The sequence below is a fragment of the Sapajus apella genome, unplaced genomic scaffold, assembly GCF_009761245.1.
Source record: "Sapajus apella isolate SASKATOON/1434 unplaced genomic scaffold, GSC_monkey_1.0 scaffold178, whole genome shotgun sequence".
Classification (NCBI taxonomy): Eukaryota; Metazoa; Chordata; class Mammalia; order Primates; family Cebidae; genus Sapajus; species Sapajus apella.
In genome coordinates, this window is record NW_022437118.1 from 1,264,627 (window position 1) to 1,285,352 (window position 20,726).

Consider the following 20,726-nt stretch of genomic DNA (forward strand, 5'->3'; position numbering starts at 1 on the left):
TCTGGGCTTTAGCACTCCCCTGGGATGTGACCAGCCATGTGACTTATTTTCTTCTGGACCAGCAGTCCTCAGGATTACCATGGTGCTCTCTCATTCTAACATCAAAGGCTGACTTGGGGAGTGGGAAGTATAATATTAAGGACTCACTCATTTCTTAGATAAATTTTGGATAAATCTTGAGCAAGAAAAAAAGTTAAATCTCAGTAACTCAGCCGTGCTTTTCTGAGAAGTTATAAAATTATATGATCTTGTCATAAATTTTTATTAGTACTGCTTATATTCACCCACAGACCAGTGATTAAAAATTGAGGAGACTGAGAAGCAAGAACAGGAGACAAGAAGTAGCTTGGGAATAGAGGATAGGGCTAGAGAATGTATGGTGGCAGCAGGGGTCGGGGAGCAAAAGAGGAAACCGCCACACATGTGAGTACAATCCACATGGATGTCTGACTGCTTCTGGTTTGCTTTTCCAGGCCACCATTTTTCAAAGTAATCTGTGCTATTTGCCATCATCGGTTCTCTCACTCTCTCTGCAGACCAGGAAACCCTGGCCCTATTCCCATCTTAGCATAACCTAACTGGGTAACCTTGGGTACTATTTCAGCTCTCATGACTTCTATTTCTTTTCTTTTTTCATCTCACTCTTTTGCCCAGGCTGGAGTGCAGTGGCATGATCTCTGCTGACTGCGATTCTCCATCTCCCAGGTTGAAGCGATTTCTCCTGCCTCAGCCTCCTGAGTAGCTGGGATTACAGGCATCTGCCACCACACCTAGCTAATTTTTGTATTTTTAGTAGAGATGTGGTTTCACCATGTTGGACAGGCTGCTCTTGAACTCCTGACCTCAAATGATCCACCCTCCTTAGCCTCCCAAAGTGCTGGGATTATAGGCATGAGCCACCACAGCTGGCCTCGTTTCTCTCCTTTTGTTAAAAAAACAATGTGGGTAAAAATCTCTATTCTTTGTATCTGTAGAAATAAAATGAATAAGTGATGGGCAGTGCTCCTTGCAGGCTAGCTGGTATTCCTGTTTTCATCATCTCCCCTGCCAGGAGAATGAGCGAGGTCACCCACCTGATGCCTGGACCTCCATGATGTATTGGTGCAGATCCTGGCCTTGCTGGATGACCTCAAAGGTCATGTTGTTCATGGCTAGCTTCCGTTCTGTGTGGCGCTGCAGCCGCTGTTCTGCCAGGGTTAGGTCCTCTGTGTTGAAGTCATTCATCTGCCGAAGCAGGTCTTCATTCCAGGCATCTAGCTCTGCTGTCACCTGTGAGGGAACCACTGTCATTAGCACAGGCTCACCAGGGCCATGAAAGATGGCTAGGTTAAGGCTCATGATTCCAAGCCTTATTCATGAATCTATCCCTCAGATCAGTCTCTGCTTTGGCATTCTTCAACCCTCAGACTATTGAAGCAACACTGCCATGCACTCTTGTATACATGGCTCCAAGAGTGCTCTCCAGGTGTTTCAATGCCTATAGCAACAGCAAGGGAACAGCAGCAAACATTTATATTATGAATTATGGCTTATAAAGTTTCTGCATACTCCTTGCTGTTCAGTCCTCACAATAACGTAGAGAGGCAGGCATGGTGGAGATCTCCAGGTCCATCTTCTAGAAGAGGAAGTTGACCCTCACATAGACAGATGAAGTGATTTTCCCTGCTAGAGAAGGACAAAGTTCTTCTATTGATTCAAAGACTTTTTCTACCATCCCACAATTGTAACTGTAACAATTTTCATAATTAAAGAGGTCCCCAGAAATTAAGTAGTGGATCTATTTCAGAAACAGAAACTGAGGGCTAGAAAAGCCTGGTGAATGGCCCAAAGTTACAGAACCAGTTAAAGACTTGGTGCCTATCAAACCCAGGGGTCCTGCTCCGGTTCCTGAGTTCTGTGCAGGATTCTGTCCTTTTATTACAAAGGCTGACACCTAAAAATAGTGACTAAACAAAGTATAAATGTGTGGCATATCTCCAGAAATTCAAGCAGATTATAAACAATTGAAAGGCAATAATGATTCTAATGAATACTAAAGCATGTAATGAATGGAAACATTGCCCTAATAGCAACTTGCTAATTGTTCATTTCTCTACACCTTAACTCACATGGCTTCACCTGGTCTACTCTCAGTTCTCTGCAAAGAGAGACTAAATCCTACACTTTCTTTACAATTTCTGCAATCACCCACAGACTAGGAACTCAGGAGCACTGAACCAGATAATTCCACCTGTGTGAATCAAAATTAAAACTGTTAAATGTGGTTTTCAGGTCTGCTATCTCATGCCACCCCCATGACAGCCCTGTGAAGATGATAGCATGGGTACTGTCATACTCTTTTCTCAGAAGAGGAAAGTGTCACTCCCGGTCACACATTCCCAGGATGGCCCAGGCCATCTAAGCATATATCCAGAGCTCTAGCTGAGTGGTTTTCACGATGCTGGGTCTCATGCCAGCTTCCATGTGGCATAACCTTCCAAGTTATCAAACACTACTGCTCCAGGAGCGTCAGGAACACAGGGAGACAGAAGATGGATTGAAGCAAGTGAGAGCAATGCTCTTATATCCCATGCTGGGGGCATACACACTGGGATGGGAAAGCCAAGCAGCCCCTCACAAGGGGCTGCTATCTGGATCACAGAATTTCATTTTTTGTCTAACAGCAAGACCTTTCTTCAAGCAAAATAGATACAGATTAAATTGTACTTGCTCTCTTTGAAGCAGAAGTAGAGAAACTGTGAAAGTATCACCCTCGTTGCCCTAGGTTCTCACTTCACAGCCCACATCTTTTCAGGTCAACTTAGAGAACTGTTGAGCTCAGCAGGAAAACCCAGTATTACTTTTTGTGGGGAGTTGGGGGATCTGGAAACCAGTGGGTTGGCAGGCAAAGCAGGTGTTTGTTGTAGCCCCATCTCTGAAAAGTACTTCATTCTCTAACTAGAGAAAGGGGTTAGACTGAGGAGACTAAAGAGATTATTTATAAAAGATAATTTAGCCTGGCAGCAATGGCTTGTGCCTAAAATCCCAGTGATTTGAAAAGCCAAGGTGGGAGGATCACTTGAGGCCAGGAGTTCAAGACCAGCCTGGTCAACACAGTAATACCCTCTCTCTACAAAGCAAATAATAAGAAATTAGCCAGGCATGGTGGCATGCACCTGTTGTCCTAGCAATTTGGGAGGCTGAAGCAGGAAAATCACTTGAGCCCAGGAGTTCAAGGTTGCAGTGAACTATTATTATGCCGCTGTGCTCCAGCTTGGGTGACAGAGACCTTGTTTCTTAAAAAAAAAAAAAAAAAGCATAATTTAAAATATAAATAGGCTTTTATAGAACCAGGCCTGTAAATATCTTTTTCGTTACTGTATTTTAAAAACTAAAGCATAATTTAAATATAAAATACACATATTTTAAGCATTCAGTTCTGAGTCTTGACAATTTTATGCACCCATGTAGTCATCGCCAAAAATAAACTATAGAGCCTTTCCATCACCCTAGGGAGCCTACATGTATCCATTCCTCCCCTCCTCAACCCACAACTAAGTACCACTTTCTGATTTCTATTATCATAGATGTAGTTTTGCCTATTCTTAAATTTCATATGAATGAAACGATACAGAATATTGTTTTTCAACTTCTGGCTTCTTTTGTTCAACACGTTGTATCAACATTCATCCATGTTGCTGTGTGTACCAGTAGTTCATTCCTTGCTATGGCTGAGTAGAGTACCATTGTATAGATATGGCACAATTTGTTTATCCACTCTCCTGCTAATGAACTCTTGGGTTGTTTCTAGTGTTTGGCTAATATGAATAAGGTTGATGTGAAAGTTCTTATACATGTCTTTCTGTGAACATAGGTTTTCATTGCTCTTGCATAATAACTAGGGGTGGAATTATATATAGGTCATAGGGTAGGTGTATGTTTAACTTTATAAGGGAACCATCAGAGTTTCTCAAAATGATTGTAATATTTGACATTCCCAGTAGCAATGTATTCAAGTTCCGATTACTCTACATCCCCACCAACATTTGACATTATCGTTCTATTTAATTTTAGCCATGCTGGTGGGTATGAACTACTATCTCATTATGGTTTTAAGTCGTATTTTCCTGATGACTCACGATGGTGACATTTTCAAATGCTTATTAACCATTTGTATATCTACTTTTTTGTAAAATGTCTTTTTAAGTCTTTTGCCCTTTTTAAAAAACTAAGTTAATTAACTTTTGATTGTAGATTGGTAAAAGTTCTAAATATTTTCTGGATGTAAGTTCTTTATCAGACAATATATTTTCCAATAGCCCAAATCACAAATTTTAGTCCATTTTCTGGCCTACAAACTAAGGGGAATTAGAATAAAACTAAGGCAACAAGCATGAAAGGAAGAGCCTGCCTTTTCTTTTGATTTTAGGTTTTGTTTGTTTCCCTGAGACTGAGTCTATGAGGTATCTATTTGTTGCAATAAGATCCATGGAGTCCAATGGCCAGGAATCTACGGAGTGGAAGGTGCTGACGGTCCTAGTGAGGGAGAATGGAGTCAGGTTGGGGGGCTTTAGTTGAGAGGGTGATCTCAGAGGTCTGGGTTCTTGGGAATTCAAATCTAAGCTAAATGTGAAATATGTCCAGGATTCTATATCTGGTGTTTCTATATTCTCTCCTCTCCTCTCCTTCCCCTTCTCCACTCTCATCACCTGACACCATTAGACTGAGGAACCCAGGTCTGTTGTGAATCCTGGAGAACAAGAATTTCCAGGGCCTCCTCCTAAGGCTGCCCTCCCTGGGTCCACAGGCTCTCTCCTCTTTCTATCGGAGTCCCCCTGCATTCTCTCCCCAGGAACTGATGCCCACACTTTCAATTAGTCTGATTTGTGTGTTTTTAATGTATATTGGAGTTTAAATTATTCTCTCTCCTAAGTATTTTCTGTTTCCTTAAGGAATGCCCTTTTTTTTTTTTTTTTTTTTTTGAGACGGAGTTTCGCTCTTGTTACCCAGGCTGGAGTGCAATGGCGCGATCTCGGCTCACGGCAACCTCCGCCTCCTGACCGCAACCTCCGCCTCCTGGGTTCAGGCAATTCTCCTGCCTCAGCCTCCTGAGTAGCTGGGATTACAGGCATGCGCCACCATGCCCAGCTAATTTTTTGTATTTTTAGTAGAGACGGGGTTTCACCATGTTGACCAGGATGGTCTCAACCTCTTGACCTCGTGATCCACCACCCACCTCGGCCTGCCAAAGTGCTGGGATTACAGGCGTGAGCCACCGCGCCCGGCCAAGGAACGTTTTTTCATTGGGTTCTTCCTCCCTATCTTCTTTGTGGGGCTAAGGCTGGAAGACAACAGGGGCTCATTTTTTAAAAAGAAAAACAGTTGTTTTCAAACCTGAAGTTGACCTTACTGCTAAAAAACAAACCTAGCTTTCCAGCCTTACCTAGTGTTCTTCTTATGAATCAGTCAGACGGTCTACTTGCTGATGCTGAGAGCAAGTTCTGCCCTCTCCAGGCTTCTTCATTGGTCTAAGAGCCCTGAAATGCCCTTGTCCCTCCTCCCAGTCTGCTCAAGCCCAAACTACCCTTCAAAGTAAACCCTCTGGGATGAAGAGCTTCATGACAACTCCCAGACCAGATATTTTTCTCTGACTTATCTAATAACATAGGTCATGGGTTAGTTTGCTAATGCAGAGACACTACTGAAAAGAAAAGCCTGCGCCAGAGAGTGTATTTAGTGATTTAACTCCATTTGGAGAGAATTTGTTCAGGTTAGAAACTAGGGCCTGAAGCCAGTGAATGAAAGATGGAACACAAGCTTCCCAGAGGACATTCTGCTGTCAGTCAACCTATTCTGCTTTCTCCTTCCACTCAGTTACCTCTATCTTAGCTCCCGGCCTGCTCAGTTCCCCTCCTGCTCTAGTGGCCTCTGTCTCCCCTACTCTCCTGAATTAATTGGAGAGTTAGGAAATGATAACTTCTTTGACAGGTACATTGGCAATATTTCTATTCTAACAATGGCCTACTCTAGAGACATCAATAAGAGAAATCAGAGAAACAGCCAAAATTTTAAAAGGGTAAGAAGCAATGGGAAATGGAAAATTGGGAAGCCTCACTTCAAAAAGAAGTGCAAGGTGTTCTTGCCAGATGATATTCACCAAATCCGGTATTCTGCCATCAAAATTTGCTCTGTAGGAGTTGGTTTCACAGTCACTTTGAGCTGTTTTCAGAGAACCCTCTCCATTGGTTCCTCCTGTTTTCTCAGTCTTCCCCAGTATTTATGTGTAGAGAAAGCTATAGACCCTCTTCACCAGATGTTTTGATCTGTATCTGCCTGAATCACAATTCACCTACCCCTTTTGTCCCCTACTTCCTGTGGTCTATCCACTTCAACTCTTTATCACCTGCAACATTGGAAATCTCACTGTGTAGTTCTTTCTTTAGATCAGTGTTTTGATGCTGGTGATGATTATGAAGAAGATATGATTGAAGAAGACATTTTACTTTGCATTGTGCATTTATTATGGGACAAGCAGTGTGTTAAGTGTCCGATCAACTTTATTTAATCCTCATAGCACTACAGGAGGAAATGAAAGCACAGAGAAATCATAGTTTTTCCCATGGTTTCAGAGCTGGTGGTGGCAGAGCTGAGCATTTAACGACCAAATCCAGTGCTCTTAACTATGGGGTTACATCAATAAGGCTGCTCCAAGAACTGATTTTGGGGGATGGCCTTCTTTTTACTAGTCTCACTTCAGAAAAGTTCCAGTTTTACCCTTCCTGTTTCTTCTTTAAAAAAATGAAGTTTTCTTCACTTCACATGAGCCTTTTAAGTTAATCATATATTTTTGAGCAGAACAAGAAATTGTGTTTGTGACCTTAGATAAATGCCAGGCATAATTTACCCTTGCAAGAAAACATACTGCCTTCCTCCAGAATTTTTTTTTGTTTTAATTATGGAATGCTTCATGAATTTGTGTGTCAGAGGCCAGGCTAATCTTCTCTGTATTATTCCAATTTAGGGTATGTGCTGACGAAGTGAGCACAGTACAGTATATTTTTAAAGAGTTTGATAATTCCTTCTAAAAAAAAAACCACCAGATTGCTCAGTATAAAGGTAATATTAACCTAACTAGAATTCTCTGGTTACCCAGAGGCCTTTGTCATGAATAGGAGACTAAAGTTGCAGCACATAGAAGTGTGATCTGTTCCCCACACAGGCAGGGTCTCTGTAAGGCAAGAGCAAATGCCTTTGACTTCCACAGCAGGTGCTCTACATAAACATTCAGGGATCTCCTAATAGGACTCAGTAATAAATCGGAAGAGAAACAATCAGAATAAATTGGGATGCTTAACTGCTTAAAACCTGGAAGCAAATATATACATAAAAGAAAACATATTATGAATAATAATAATGCTGACTACAGTGTATTAAGTGCTGATTAACTGCCAGGAGCTTTGCTAAAATGTTATGTGTTAACTTATTAAATACTCACAGTAACCCAACAGGCTAGGAAATAGTATCTCATCTCCATTTCTCAGATGAGGAAACCAAGGCTTCAAGGACAACTTGTCTGGCTGGGCACAATGGCTCAGGCCTGTAATCCTCACACTTTGGTAGGCCAAGGCAGGCAGATTACCTGAGGTCAGGAGTTTGAGACCAGCCTGGCAAGCATGGGGAGACTCATCCCTACTAAAAATACAGAAATTAGCTAGGCATGGTGGTGTACACCTGTAATCCCAGCTACTCAGGATGCTGGGTTAGGAGACTCACTTGAACCCAGGAGGCAGAGATTGCAGTGAGCCAAGATCATGCCACTGCACTCCAGCCTGGGTGACAGAGTGAGACCCTATCTCAAAAAAAAAAAAAAAAAAAAAAACTTGCCTAAGGCCACATGATTAGTAAAGTTGGTGAAACAGGTTTCAAACTCAGGCAGACTAACTCAAAATACTACCACTTGATCACGGCACTGTCTCTCAGCAAAGGTGGTTATATATATCATTCATCAACACTACATATGATGCACATGTTAAGATTCAACCTCATTCCAACTACCAGTAGGAAGGAAGAGTCCATGGCATTTTATTGTGATGGGATGCCATTGGCATACCTGGGCTGTCAATTGCAAAACAAGCATCTTTCTGTTTTATGACATCATTAGTTTTGCGAAGATGAGGAAAGTGGAAGACAAATATTCTCCACTGGCCTACAAATGCTGGCTGATAGGGAAGGACATATCGCAGCTGAAGAGACCATCTCATTGCATGGGAAGAGCTATTTTATCTGTAATGTTATTGATATAGGTTGCCACAGTGAAACTAAAATAGCTAAAGTACCATAATTATTTACTTTTCTTGTCCAATATAGTGTTGAATTCCTCTCCGTTAATCAATTCCTAAAATAATAAGATTAGTGCATTCTAAAGCAGATTAATCATTGCATTTCCTTGTTTTAGAAATATGTATAAACTCTCTGAAGAGTTAAAATATTTGTTTAAATAGCTAAAGACATTTGGGGATATTGTAAGAAATTTCCAGAAAAGCAAAGGGACTTGACAGTAATGAAATCTACTCCGCTGCTTTTAATTTTTGGCAAAATAATGTGAGAACATATTGCAAAAATTCTGTAATTGATGAGTTCCAATGTTCAATTACTTAATTTCTATACCAATTGAATAATTTGGATAACTGGATAATTTTTATGGCCAATTTCATGTTCTTTTCTTCTCTATCACCGTGATTAAAACTGATGTCCTTGATATAATCATAGCTGTCAGTTAATAGGGTTGAGAGGGATCTTGGTCATTCCTTTTAATAGTTTTGTCCATACCTTTGATTCTTATCATTTTGAGATTTGTGGAACTCCATTCTCCTTTTAAAAGACCTCTCTTTTGTTGAAGAGCTCCTATAACGTATATTGCTCACTCATTCTAGAACCTAGTTATGCTTGAGTGTCAGAATGTTCTTTTCCCCCCATGTAAGCTGAACACTTTCTACTGCATCCTTACTAGAAAGGAGGAGCATATGGTATTTGAACCTTGATAATGTTACTTCAGCTCAGATCCACAGCCCCAAATCCACCCCATTACAGAGCAATCTAAACATTTCCATGAGGGATTTTTGACAGTTCTACTGAAAACAGGTGACTTGCCAGAATACTAAAGCCGTCAGAATAATCCTGATTTTTTTAAAAAAGCACAATAGTAGGGAAAACCTCCTAATGATCCCAAAATTAATTTGCCAATAAGTCTAGAGGAGACTATGAAATAAATATTTTGTGAGGATTAGGTCTACTTTATTGTATTCATTCTACACTTCCTTCCCAAATGTTCTGGGGGTACATTTAGAAAATGTGACAGTGATTACTAGAAAGAGTCTCAACTAGATCTTGGCTTCTTTCTTGATGTAGTTGCTATGTTGGTAGATTTGGCATGTTACAAATGTGGAGAGCAGCAAGGCCTTGCAATCTCTAATAGTATTTACGGAGGAAAAAAGTGGTGAAATTGGACTAGATGATGGGCCTTTAGATGATCCACATCTGACAGTGATTATGCAGACTAATGGCTCCGTGTCCCCCAGAGAAGAGCCTGTAGTGATGCACCAGAGAGCCCTGTCTTACCTGCCCAACTTTTCAAACAGCCACAACATTGATAGTAATAATAAATTAAATTTATATCTATTTTCATAGGCAGAAGAACTGTGCAAAAAAAAAAAAGAAAGAAAGAAAGAAAAAGACGTAATTTGAGTGACAAAATAGAAAAGCTTCCATTTTTTTTTTTTTTAAAGTCAATGTAATGGAAACATTTACTTTGAAAGTGAGAAAAGTCTAGACAAGACAGGTGATGTCATTGAAAGGTAACTATCTCGTGGGCTGCACCAGAGCCAGTGTTCTTAATAGGACACATCCAAGCCTGTTTGTGAGCCAGGCTTAGGTAACTAGGGTTCCTTCAGCAGAGAGTGACCAACAGAGTCAGTGTCTTGAGATCATATCCTGTCCAGAGAGAGGTGTATAAATAGGGGATATATACCACAGAGGGCTGGCACTAAGGAGAAGTCATAAAATTTTTAGAGTCAGAGGGGACTGCAGAAATAACTCATACAATCTCACCATTTTTCAGGAAAAAAGATCTATGATAAGGATTTTTGAATATTTTCAAGGCTCCCAAATAAGAGGGAACAGACTAGTCCTCCCCCTCCCCGCAGAGAGCAGAACAAATGTAAAAGGTGGAGATTTTGGTTCAACACTTTAGTGAAATCCTGAGCTCCCTCATTTCTTCTCCCTTCCCTGCTAAGCCCCTTTCTGGGCTCTGGAGATACTCTGGTAGAGGCTGGATGGCATCATCCAGGGATGCCAAATTCTAGCCACCAAGTTTTGCCTGCCCTCCAGGTGTAACTTCATTGGGAAACTCTCCATGGGCATCCTGACTGGGCTAAGAATCTGCCCCTTCCAGTGTTCTCTACAAACAAGGAGGTTCTATCACAGAATTCTTAAATTGTATGAGGATCCTCTGTTTCTGTGTCTCCCTGTTATGTCCTCAATGTCCAACCTAGTTTTTGGTATTTAAGTAGGTGGTCATCAAATGCTTACTGAGTTGAATTTCTACATAGGTAAAAGGCTGACTGAAGGGTCTCTTTCTACTATAAAATGCTAAGGGCCTCTGTGTACAACTAATTAAAGAGCTGAGACCACCAGTAAATTGTAATCAGCATATCTTCTATAGGCAGAAGTTTCTTCCTTGAATACCATTTCTTCCTGGCCTTAGCCTGACCCCTGTTTGTTTTATATCAATCCCATAGATTTAGAATTGGTATATCATTCTCTATTCAGGTCAATTACTCAGATAAACTTTCAGGTGCATTGAGCACACTTTGCTTGCAATTACACAGAGATTACAAAGAAAGACCATAAATGTGGCCCTTATTTTCCGCAAGTTCCTTGTCTATAATATCTTTCTTGTGTCATTTCTAGGACTTTCCAACATGAGTATGGCCATTGCAGAAAATGCCCAAAATTATCCATCGATAATAGAGAGAAAAACTATCTTGATATAAATACGCATGTATGCGTATATATATTATATTGTGCACGTATATTTTATCAAGCCAATACAAAGTATATAAAATTTCCCAGGATTTTCATTAGTAGACTGGTACTGGAGTCTTACTCTGACCACATGGCGGATGGTTTTGTGTAGTGCATGAAAAAGAGGGCTCCTCAGGGAAGGTAGGAGTATTGCAACTCAGTGGGGCTGACTGTGGCTCATTTGTTCATTGCTTTCAGCTTATTTCAAATTACTGCTTTTTTTTAAAATGTGTCCAGTTAAACAGATTTATCTACTATCTAGTTTTAACTAAACTAACCTTCACAAAAAGATACATGGTTTAATGAGATTCCTGCAAAGAAATTGCAGTTTGAAGGTAATACTAATCATGAAAGCATAAGAGAATTTTGAATTATCTGTCAGCCACATATGGGGAAAGGCAACAATGACAATCTAACAAGATCTGTCAAGAAAACAGGCAAAAAATAATTGGAAATTATCAGAAGACTATCTGAAATATGGAACCCACAACTTCTAATGAAAAAGCTAAACCTCTCCCAAAGAGCATGTTGAGTTTTGAAATAATTAGCCAGTGACCGAACATTTTTATAACTTAAAAATGAACAAATATTTATATGTAGGGGGATGTAAGTTCAAAAACATTGAGAGGGTACACAATAAAAAATGGAGACCACTGGCCTATTCTTGCTTCTAAAAATATTTTTCATTTCTTTCTGATTATCCTAATTGTAGAAAACTCAGAAATGCAAGAAAGCATCAAAAAATAAGAAAAAAAAATCACCCATATTCTTACCACCACAAAATAAACATTTGTATTTGCTGAAATGTCTCTTCTATAATAACCAGTTTATATAAAATGCCTTTCATAGAGGTAGGCTGAACCTACATGGAAAACATTATAGAACAACATATTCCACTATAGATCTCTTTGGTCTCAGCTATGGTCCTGGTGTTGAACATCTGACTAGCAAACTTAGGATATTTCACTTTAAGTGGGGGCACCCTATGATCTCATTCCAGGTTATAAAGTGAGCACCATTATTACTGAGTAAAAAGAGATTGGTGCAGCAACCCATGTGCTATCCTAATGACTACATTAACTGGCTCATCTCGGCTCTCAGTGATACAGCTAAGGTGTCACTCTTAGATGTCTCAAATGCAGGGTAGCAAGCCTCCTCCAGGGTTCAGTAATCCCAAGGAATTTGGAGCATGTCTATCAAATGCCTTCCTTTAGGAAAGAAACCACACTGTAGGTCCTATAATCACAGATCCTGCCCTGGCTTATGTCAGCTTTGACATGCCTCTCGTTACCACCCTCAGTTTCACACTCAGAAGCATCTCTACAAGTTTGTTCTTCATCCCACAGTGAGACATAGCTGGTATTTGAATAATATCATCACCCTCAAAAATAACTTCTGACAATCTGACTTGAAGCAGAACTTTTCCATAGGTTTGGCAGGATTTCCTGTTCTAAGATTAGATGTAGCATACTCCCCAAGCTTTTGGGCCTCCCCCACAAGACAAGGGAACAAGACCCCTTCTAAAATCTGAATGTAATAGCCTACACCAGAGGATACAAAATCCCATCTTTTTTTTTTTTTTTTTTTTTTTTTTTGCGACTGAGTCTCTCTCTGCTGCCCAGGCTGGAGTACAGTGGCACGATCTCAACTCACTGCAACCTCTGCCTCCTGGGTTCAAGTGATTTTCCTGCCTCAGCCTCCCAAGTAGCTAGGATTACAGGCATGGGCCACCATCCCTGGCTAATTTTTGTACTTTTAGTAGAGACAGAGTTCCACCATTTTGGCCAGGCTGGTGGTCTCAAACTCCTGACCTCAGGCGATCTGCCTGCCTTGGCCTCTCAAAGTGCTGAGATTACAGGCTTGCGCCACCACAGCTGGCCATTGTGATTTTTCTCTCCCTTATTTTATGAGGCCCTCACACCCTTGCTCTCCTGCATTCCAGGTTGTCTAGTTGTTATCCAGTACTTGGGGTAGGAAGAGGAATTTTTATACAAAGGCTGAAGAATGCAAATCCCATAATCTATTCGTTTATTTTTTATTTTTTTCTGAGATAGGGTCTCACTCTGTCACCCAGGCTGGAGTGCAGTGGTATGATCATAGCTCACTGCAACCTCCACCTCCTGGGTTCAAGTGATCCTCCCATCTTAGCCTCCCAGGTAGCTGGGACCACAGGTGCTTACCACCACACCCTGCTAATTTTTTGTATTTTTGGTAGAGATGGAGTTTTACCATATTGCCCAGGATGGTCTTGAGCTCCTGAGTTCAAGTGATCTGCCAGTCTCAGTCTCCCAAAGTGCTGGTATTACAGGTGTGAGCCACCATGCCCGGCCCCATAGTTTAAGTATCAAATTCCTCTCTTGTAACATTTAAGCCAGATCCAATTTTAATGTATTTGATTTAAACCCACATTTTTTAAAGGATATTTTCTCCATATGTTTTGGGTTGTTTTTTCGAGTGGAACTGGACTTGCCTAGAATCAATCCAAGCAAAGACACCCTTGTGATGCCCCCAGCTGATGTCAGAGGTGTAGCCGATGTCAAAGCAAAGCTAATTGACCCATTCCAGCACTGAACCAGCGACCCTGACTTCCAGGCCACAGTCATCTTTTCAAATAAAACTTAATTCCAACCCTCAGATGACTTCCTCTCCCTTAAGCATGTTTTGAAGTAGACCTGGAATGACAGGAGAGTTAATAAGAAGTACAATTGCAAAACCCCCACACCTGCTAACATAATTTCCTCCCTGGATATATTCACTTCCAGAGGGCAAAATGGAGCTGATGAATGACTGCAGGACTGCCTTGGGCTACTTTAATCAACTTAAACTGTATTTATTTCTGTACATCTCAATTCAAATTACTAAAGAACAATGACCCACATACCCTTTCTTTTTTTCTATTACCTTGTTGCCCCACCTTTACAATGTTCACTATATACACTCTTCACCACATGCCAATATCTTTATTTTTCCACTGGCATTTTGATTGTTTCTCAAAACATGTTTTGATACTACTTGCCACCTGAAATCCTGAGAGTAGATTCAAAATAAATAAAAAGTATAAATAAATTCACCTAGGTTATGAAATCAGTTGGAAGCATAGTTAAGGTCTGGATTTAAAGGCTTATCTTCTCCTTTGTTCCAGGACCTGTCCAGAAAGCACCTTTTAGAACATGAAGTCTTTAAGCAAGAAATTACAAGAACTCCCAAGGAGGCAGGGGTAGAGATGTGCTTCTAAGAGAGTAAGGGATAGAAAGATGAATACCTTTACAGTTGCTTTTCTTTTACATTTCAGATTCTCAATATGAACATTTTTGGATCCGGGATTAAAGCAAAGGGGAGCTGTTCCCAAGATGGTCTCTGGTACTGAGTTGGATTAGGATGGGATATTGGAGCTTTCAATATATTAAAAAAAATAATTTTCCTTCCAAAGCTGTTCCATTGAAGTTTCCACAGATATTATTGGGAAGATCACCCTCCAGAAACCCTAACTCCAGAGAGATGGTTGGAATGGAAAACAAAGTTAAGAAATGGTGGGTGGAAAGTTGGCTTTCCCTCCTACCATACCAGCCAGGAGCAAAGAGAAGACATGCCTTTAATTTAACCCTTTGCCATCTCTGAAAAAGTACCTTATGTTAGATATTCCTTATACCACAGAAATTGTATGGACCTGGCTACATTACTAATTGGCATGATAAAAGGGACATAAATAGACCAGAATATGTGATTCCAACCTTCCAAAAATAAACTGAGGAGTCTATGAGATGAACCAACAAATGGTCATAGCACAGACTTACTTTCTTAACAGGTAGAAATCAAATTGCAGATGCAGGTTCCTCTTCCTGTGACACCTGGCTTCTTAACTGCTGTGTGATTGAATCTAATGTGTAATATATATTATTGGCTCTAAGGAGGCCACCTAATTTTAATATCTACCCATTCTTAAAGCTGAGAAATTCAATAACTCTACTCCAATCATCAAACTACCAGCTCATAGTATTTCAGGAACCATAATACCAAGTAAGAGTCTAATGGATAGCAATAAAAAACTTCTTGGCTAGGCATGGTGGCTCATGCCTGTAATCCCAGCACTTTTGGAGATCAAGGCAGGCAGATAACTTGAAGTCAGGAGTTCAAGAGCCTGCCCAACATGATGAAACCCCATCTCTACTAAAAATACATTAGCCAGTGTGGTGGCACATGCCTGTAATCCCAGCTATTCAAGAGGCTAAAGCAGAAGAATCGCTTGAACCTGAGAGGTAGAGGTTGCAGTGAGCTGAGATTGCACCACTGTACTCCAGCCTGGGCAACAAGAGTGAAACTCCATCTCAAAAACAAAACAAAACAAACAAACATTTCTCAATGAAGTAATCTACAGACAGTAAGTAAAACAGACGGGCTCTGCATAGCATTAGGGGATGAGAGGGACTGGAAGGAGTATGTCATGGTGGACTGGGAGTTCCTTGCTTTCTAAAAATGCATGCTGGATGCTCTAATTTCCTTAGGCTACTGCCCTGTCTCTGGGGCAGTGCCCTCAGCCAGGAAGCACTTCTTGGCCCCTCTCCACCTCCCCTCCTGGCCCCCTACTACCTCGATGGTGTACTGCTCAAAGATGCGCAGTTGCAGGAAGATGTCCAGCTTAATCTTCCGCTCATGGAATAGCTCCTCCATCTGCACCTGGGCATCATCAAGCTGCTGCAGGACCGACTCGATGTGGCTGATGGAGCTGGTGTGGGGTGTTTTGTTGTTGGACACAGCTGAGTCCCTGTGGCAGAGTGGGAAGAAAAAAGAGAGAGAGAGGCCTTGCCATATTAAAAGTGACAGAGAAGTAGGGGGACCTTCTCCATCTGAGCAAGGTGGATGTGAATCAGTTGAGTCATTCAATCAACAGACATTTATCAGACTCCTTCTGTGAGCCTGATGCTATCTGCTTAATGGATGAATCAAAGATACACACATCCTTTTTTGGGTTCACAAGTCTATTTCCAAGACTAGTTGTTCTCCTCAAGCAGAATTGTGAAAGAAATAAGACGAAATAATGTATGAGAAAAAACTCTACAACACATAAAATATCAGAGAAATGGAATGGTTCCACATATATATGTAGTCTAATACATATAGTTTCAATACACACATATACATCTATTAAAATACATACAGATGTATTAAAGGCATATTTTAAATAAATCTTCCTAGTTTTACTTCACAGACTCTTTGTTAAAACAGATGATGTCATGGTTGTCAAAATTGTAAGCATGCACTTTATAAAGCTATGCTAAAATTATGGGCTGGCGTTAGTCTACTAAACAGCTCAGGCTGTACTTAGGAAAGCATAGGATATGGAGCCTGCAGACCTGAATTAGGTCTCTGCTCTGATACATTTGGCTGGTGGCCCTGGGAAATCACCTCTCTGAGCCTCAGCTGCCTTATCTGTCAAGTGGACTTAATAGCAGTGGACTTAACAATTTCTGCCTGCTCATTTCACAGTTTGCTTTTAAGTAAGAGTGCACATGAACTAAAGGCAGTAACATGTTGTATGGACAATTATTAATCCTGAAAGGACACAAGTGCAGCGTCAAGTGCTGATCAGGAGAGTAAAACACTAGCTCATAAGAAGCTGGGACAAACAACAAAGGTTGCAAGGAGTTTTGATTTCAGGGTTTGAAGAAATGGATGAACACAGTCAAGTAATAGGAGAGGGTGTGACCTCCTCTGAGCAGAGAGAGTCTATACAAAAGTAGGCCGGGCGCCGTGGCTCACGCCTGTAATCCCAGCACTTTGGGAGGCCGAGGCGGGTAGATCACGAGGTCAAGAGATCGAGACCATCCTGGTCAACATAGTGAAACCCCGTCTCTACTAAAAATACAAAAAATCAGCTGGGCATGGTGGCGCATGCCTGTAATCCCAGCTACTCAGGAGGCTGAGGCAGGAGAATTGCCTGAACCAGGAGGCGGAGGTTGCGGTGAGCCGAGATTGCGCCATTGCACTCCAGCCTGGGCAACAAGGGCGAAACTCCGTCTCAAAAAAAAAAAAAAGTAGTAGGGAGAGGTGATGCCTTGTAGAGGGGAACCAAGGGATAAACAGACTGATTTGCTCAGCAAAATGAGGTGGTGCAAACTATAATGGGAAAATAGTGGAGGCTAAGAAGTTTAGATTCCACAGGGCCTTGAGTAAGCTAGGGCACTAAAACTTGAAATAAGCTGGCACATCCATTATCTTGTGACATCTTAGCTTCTCATACAATTTAAGGAGTCAGAGGACAAGGGGAAAATAATTTATTTCCAATCATCTCATCAGCAGGCTTTCTGAAAGCCATGTTCTTTTAGCCTGTGTTTGTCTCAGAAGCAATGGTACCTGAGCTCATTCTGTTTCTGAAGATGGCATAAGGCTAATTTGACAAGTGCCCTTCCCCTAGCATTCAGAGGGCTCCCAATTCCTGCCTTCTCACCCTGTCCTGTTTGGTCATGACACAGGCACAGTTTCTACTCCCACAACTGCATGGACATTCGAAGGCATGAAAAGAACATAAGAGATGTACTCATTGCTATCTGTTATGTATTTCTTGAGGGCTTTGCTTCTGGGAGGATATAATTATTCTCTTGGTCTCCTCCTCTGTCTTTCTTCATCACACATCTTCCAGAAGGAAGAGAATGATTTCTGACCATTTTATGAGGCACTATGTCACTGTCACACTCACTGGGAATCACAGAGATGATGCAAAAGCTCCCTTAGGTGCTCTAGTGATGAGTGTCAGAAAAATCAGAAGACCTAGGGAAGATGTTTCTGCTGTCTGCGAGGCATCTTGCCAATGCCCACTAAGCACCATTTACTTCTTTTTCTCTTTGACTTGCCTTGATGTCGGTGGGGAGCCTAGGCTAGAGTCAGATTAGTGGCACAATGAATGGTCACCAGTGGCTCTTGGTTATATGCCTACGGTACTCTCTGAAACCCATGGAACAGGCATCACCCACATCGCTGCGTTTGCCACTGTCAAGTAGCATTATGCCCTTAGGCTCTGTGCAGGTTTACAGTTGTTAAGAACAAGTGGCATTTCCATAGGCCTAGCCCCACAGAAAGTGAAGCCAGCCAAGCCTGTGAAAAGTATTTGAATAGATGACACAAAGCCATTGCAGAATTCTAGAGCTGCCAGAGATCCTGGAGTGAACCCCTTAATGACACAGACGAAGCAGCTGAGGCCCAGAGAGGTTAAATGACTGTTCACTGTTTGGAATTTTCTGCAGAAGCAAATGACAGTGGAGTTTCCTAGGGAGGCAGACAAAGCTGTCATGTATTATATATTCACCAAGATGAATTAGGCAAAGAAAGAAAAGAGGCCGTCTTGTTAGTATGCAGTAGGAGGATTTGGAGCATCTCATGTGCATGTTTAGAATAGAAATTATTAATTTGTAACAGAAAAACATGCCAGGGCCTTCTAAAGGTAATTTCTCATTGTTTATTTTATTGGACAACTGGTATTGGAGGGAAAAAACCCTCTTCAATTGAAGTAATTCCCTCAGGCCGTAGGGCCAGCCTGGGACTTGCTGATGAGATTATTTCCGTCCAGAGCTGGCAAAGGTCCCAGCACTCAGTGATTTTGGGATAGGAACAAATCCCTGTGGGCAGGCATCATTAGCACCATCAAATCCTATTTATACAGCACCTGGGCATGGGGTTGGTTGCTGGGGGCTTGCTTAAGGCCTCATGACACTTTATCTAAGGAGCTTGACAGGGGCAGAAAACTAGATATTGATGCCAATGGAAAGGAGGCAATGGCCTGGGTAATTCTAAACAAATGTAAGATTTTTAGACAGGATTTGTCTCCTTAGTTATGTTTATTTAGGTTGATGCAGAAGTTGTTTTATTTTCTGGGCAGCAAGGAATGGTGAAAGGTCATAACTGGGTAACAGGGATTTGGTAGGACAACACCACAGTTTTTCTACGTCTTCATGGGTCCAAAGTCAAACATCAGCAAAATGCTCCAATTTTGCTCACGGGGGCAGTGGAGGACAGAGTTTAGCCTAAGACCCAGCGTCAGTATTATATTCCATAATGTCTATTTCTCTGCATGAGCAAATATGCACTAATTCTTAATGATTTTTTACTATTGTTAATATTTTTGTCTTTTGTTAATTTTTGTTGTATTTATGTTACTTACTGATTGCTGAATAACATCCTGAATGATAAATAATGCTTTGAAACATTAAAGCCTTTCCATTTAGTATTTCATTCTAGACTCAAGTTGGGTATGGTGCAGGCATTTTTACATATTACAGATAAAGAAACTGAAGCTCACACAAGACCACAAAGCAAGATTTTGCAGAGTCAAGACTGGGACAGGACTTATCTCACGTCTAGCCCGAGGCATTTCACACTGGAAAACTCTGCCCATGCTGACCTGGCCTCGCTGGGCTCCCCCAGGGAGGGAGGCGCTGACCTGAGCTGCTGGATAAGGTCTTCGCCTTCCTTGATGACATTGAGGGTGGCATCTAGAGTGGCAGTCTGCTGCTGCTGGAACTGCTTGATCAGTTCCTGGACTGCATCCACAGAGTCTGCACATACATCCTCCAACATCTCCTTCTGAAGATCTTCCATCCATGTCCACAACTGTGGAGAAAGAGCAGAGACTCCACTCAGGGCAGATGGAGAGGCCAGGGCTGGGGTGAGGGCAAGGAAGCTAGACTGGAATCACCCAACTTACTCTCAACCAGTCAGTGCCATTCTCATGAACACACCTATGGGTCAGTTTGTGTTTTTACATTTATATTCATTACCAGTTTTTGCTAAGTTTACTCCATTGATGTTGGCCTTCCATAATGACAGGAATCACCCCTGGCTTAACTTCCCTGTGGTTCAGGGAAACCTACAGGTATGGTCTTAGAGCAAGGAGATCAGTTATTTTGAGACATTAGGAAGAACAGGATACTAGAATGAACAAATATTATTTCATCTTTCAGATAAGAGGAAAGGGAGCAATGTGCTTTGTGCACATTGATTCTTAGAAATGTGTCATGATATTGCAAATACACAAAGAATGTAGTGCTCAATAAGAACTAAAAGCACATTAATTGAGCATAATCTGTACATATGCCATACTATTTTGTTCCTTTTAAAATTGCTAGATTGGTTAAAAAGTTGAATGCTAAAGATGTGGCTTATCTTAATTTCAATAAATATACGAGACACTTTCCCATGTTATTCAAGATGATAAAATGAAACTAGGTATTACTGGCCAGACAACTTTAAAAGAGCTAAGTATAGTGTTTTGAAAAAAATAAGCACTGGAAATGATGAGGAGTTAAAACTGAGTTACTGAAAAATCATTTATTGATAGCTTTTCCTCATCATACTGAATACAGATCTCTAGTGGCCTGCCAGAGAGCCCACTTTTGACTACTTTCACTGAGAATTTTCAGAAATGAGAGAGAGGAAGGTAAGTCTGATGCTTGCTTTGAAACCAGGAATCTTCACCTGACTATCAGGAAAGATAAGCTCAGGGCTCTACCAGGAAAAAAAGCCAATAAAGAGGGAAAATTGACAGATGGAGTCAGAAGATGCAGATTTTGGCTTCTGTTCCTCCCATTACTCGTGGTGCCTTTGCACAAATCACTATACCCTTTGATCTCCATGACGTCATGTGTAAAGTAGGTTGGGGAAAGCATGAAATAAAA

At 41.2% G+C, this 20,726-nt stretch overlaps 1 protein-coding gene and 1 pseudogene across 1 annotated transcript in view; both read right to left on the bottom strand.

Annotated features, from left to right (window-relative positions):
- The window catches only part of KALRN (kalirin RhoGEF kinase), a 602,830-nt gene that overhangs the window by 315,088 nt on the left and 267,016 nt on the right, over positions 1-20,726 (bottom strand). The window contains exons 12-14 of the mRNA XM_032268307.1: positions 19,454-19,662; positions 15,649-15,823; positions 1,074-1,269 (exon numbers count right to left, since the gene is read on the bottom strand). Coding sequence (XP_032124198.1) covers positions 1,074-1,269; positions 15,649-15,823; positions 19,454-19,662 — 580 coding nt within the window. The remainder of the gene's footprint in view (positions 1-1,073; positions 1,270-15,648; positions 15,824-19,453; positions 19,663-20,726) is intronic.
- On the bottom strand, positions 6,929-7,024 carry LOC116543022 (annotated as a pseudogene).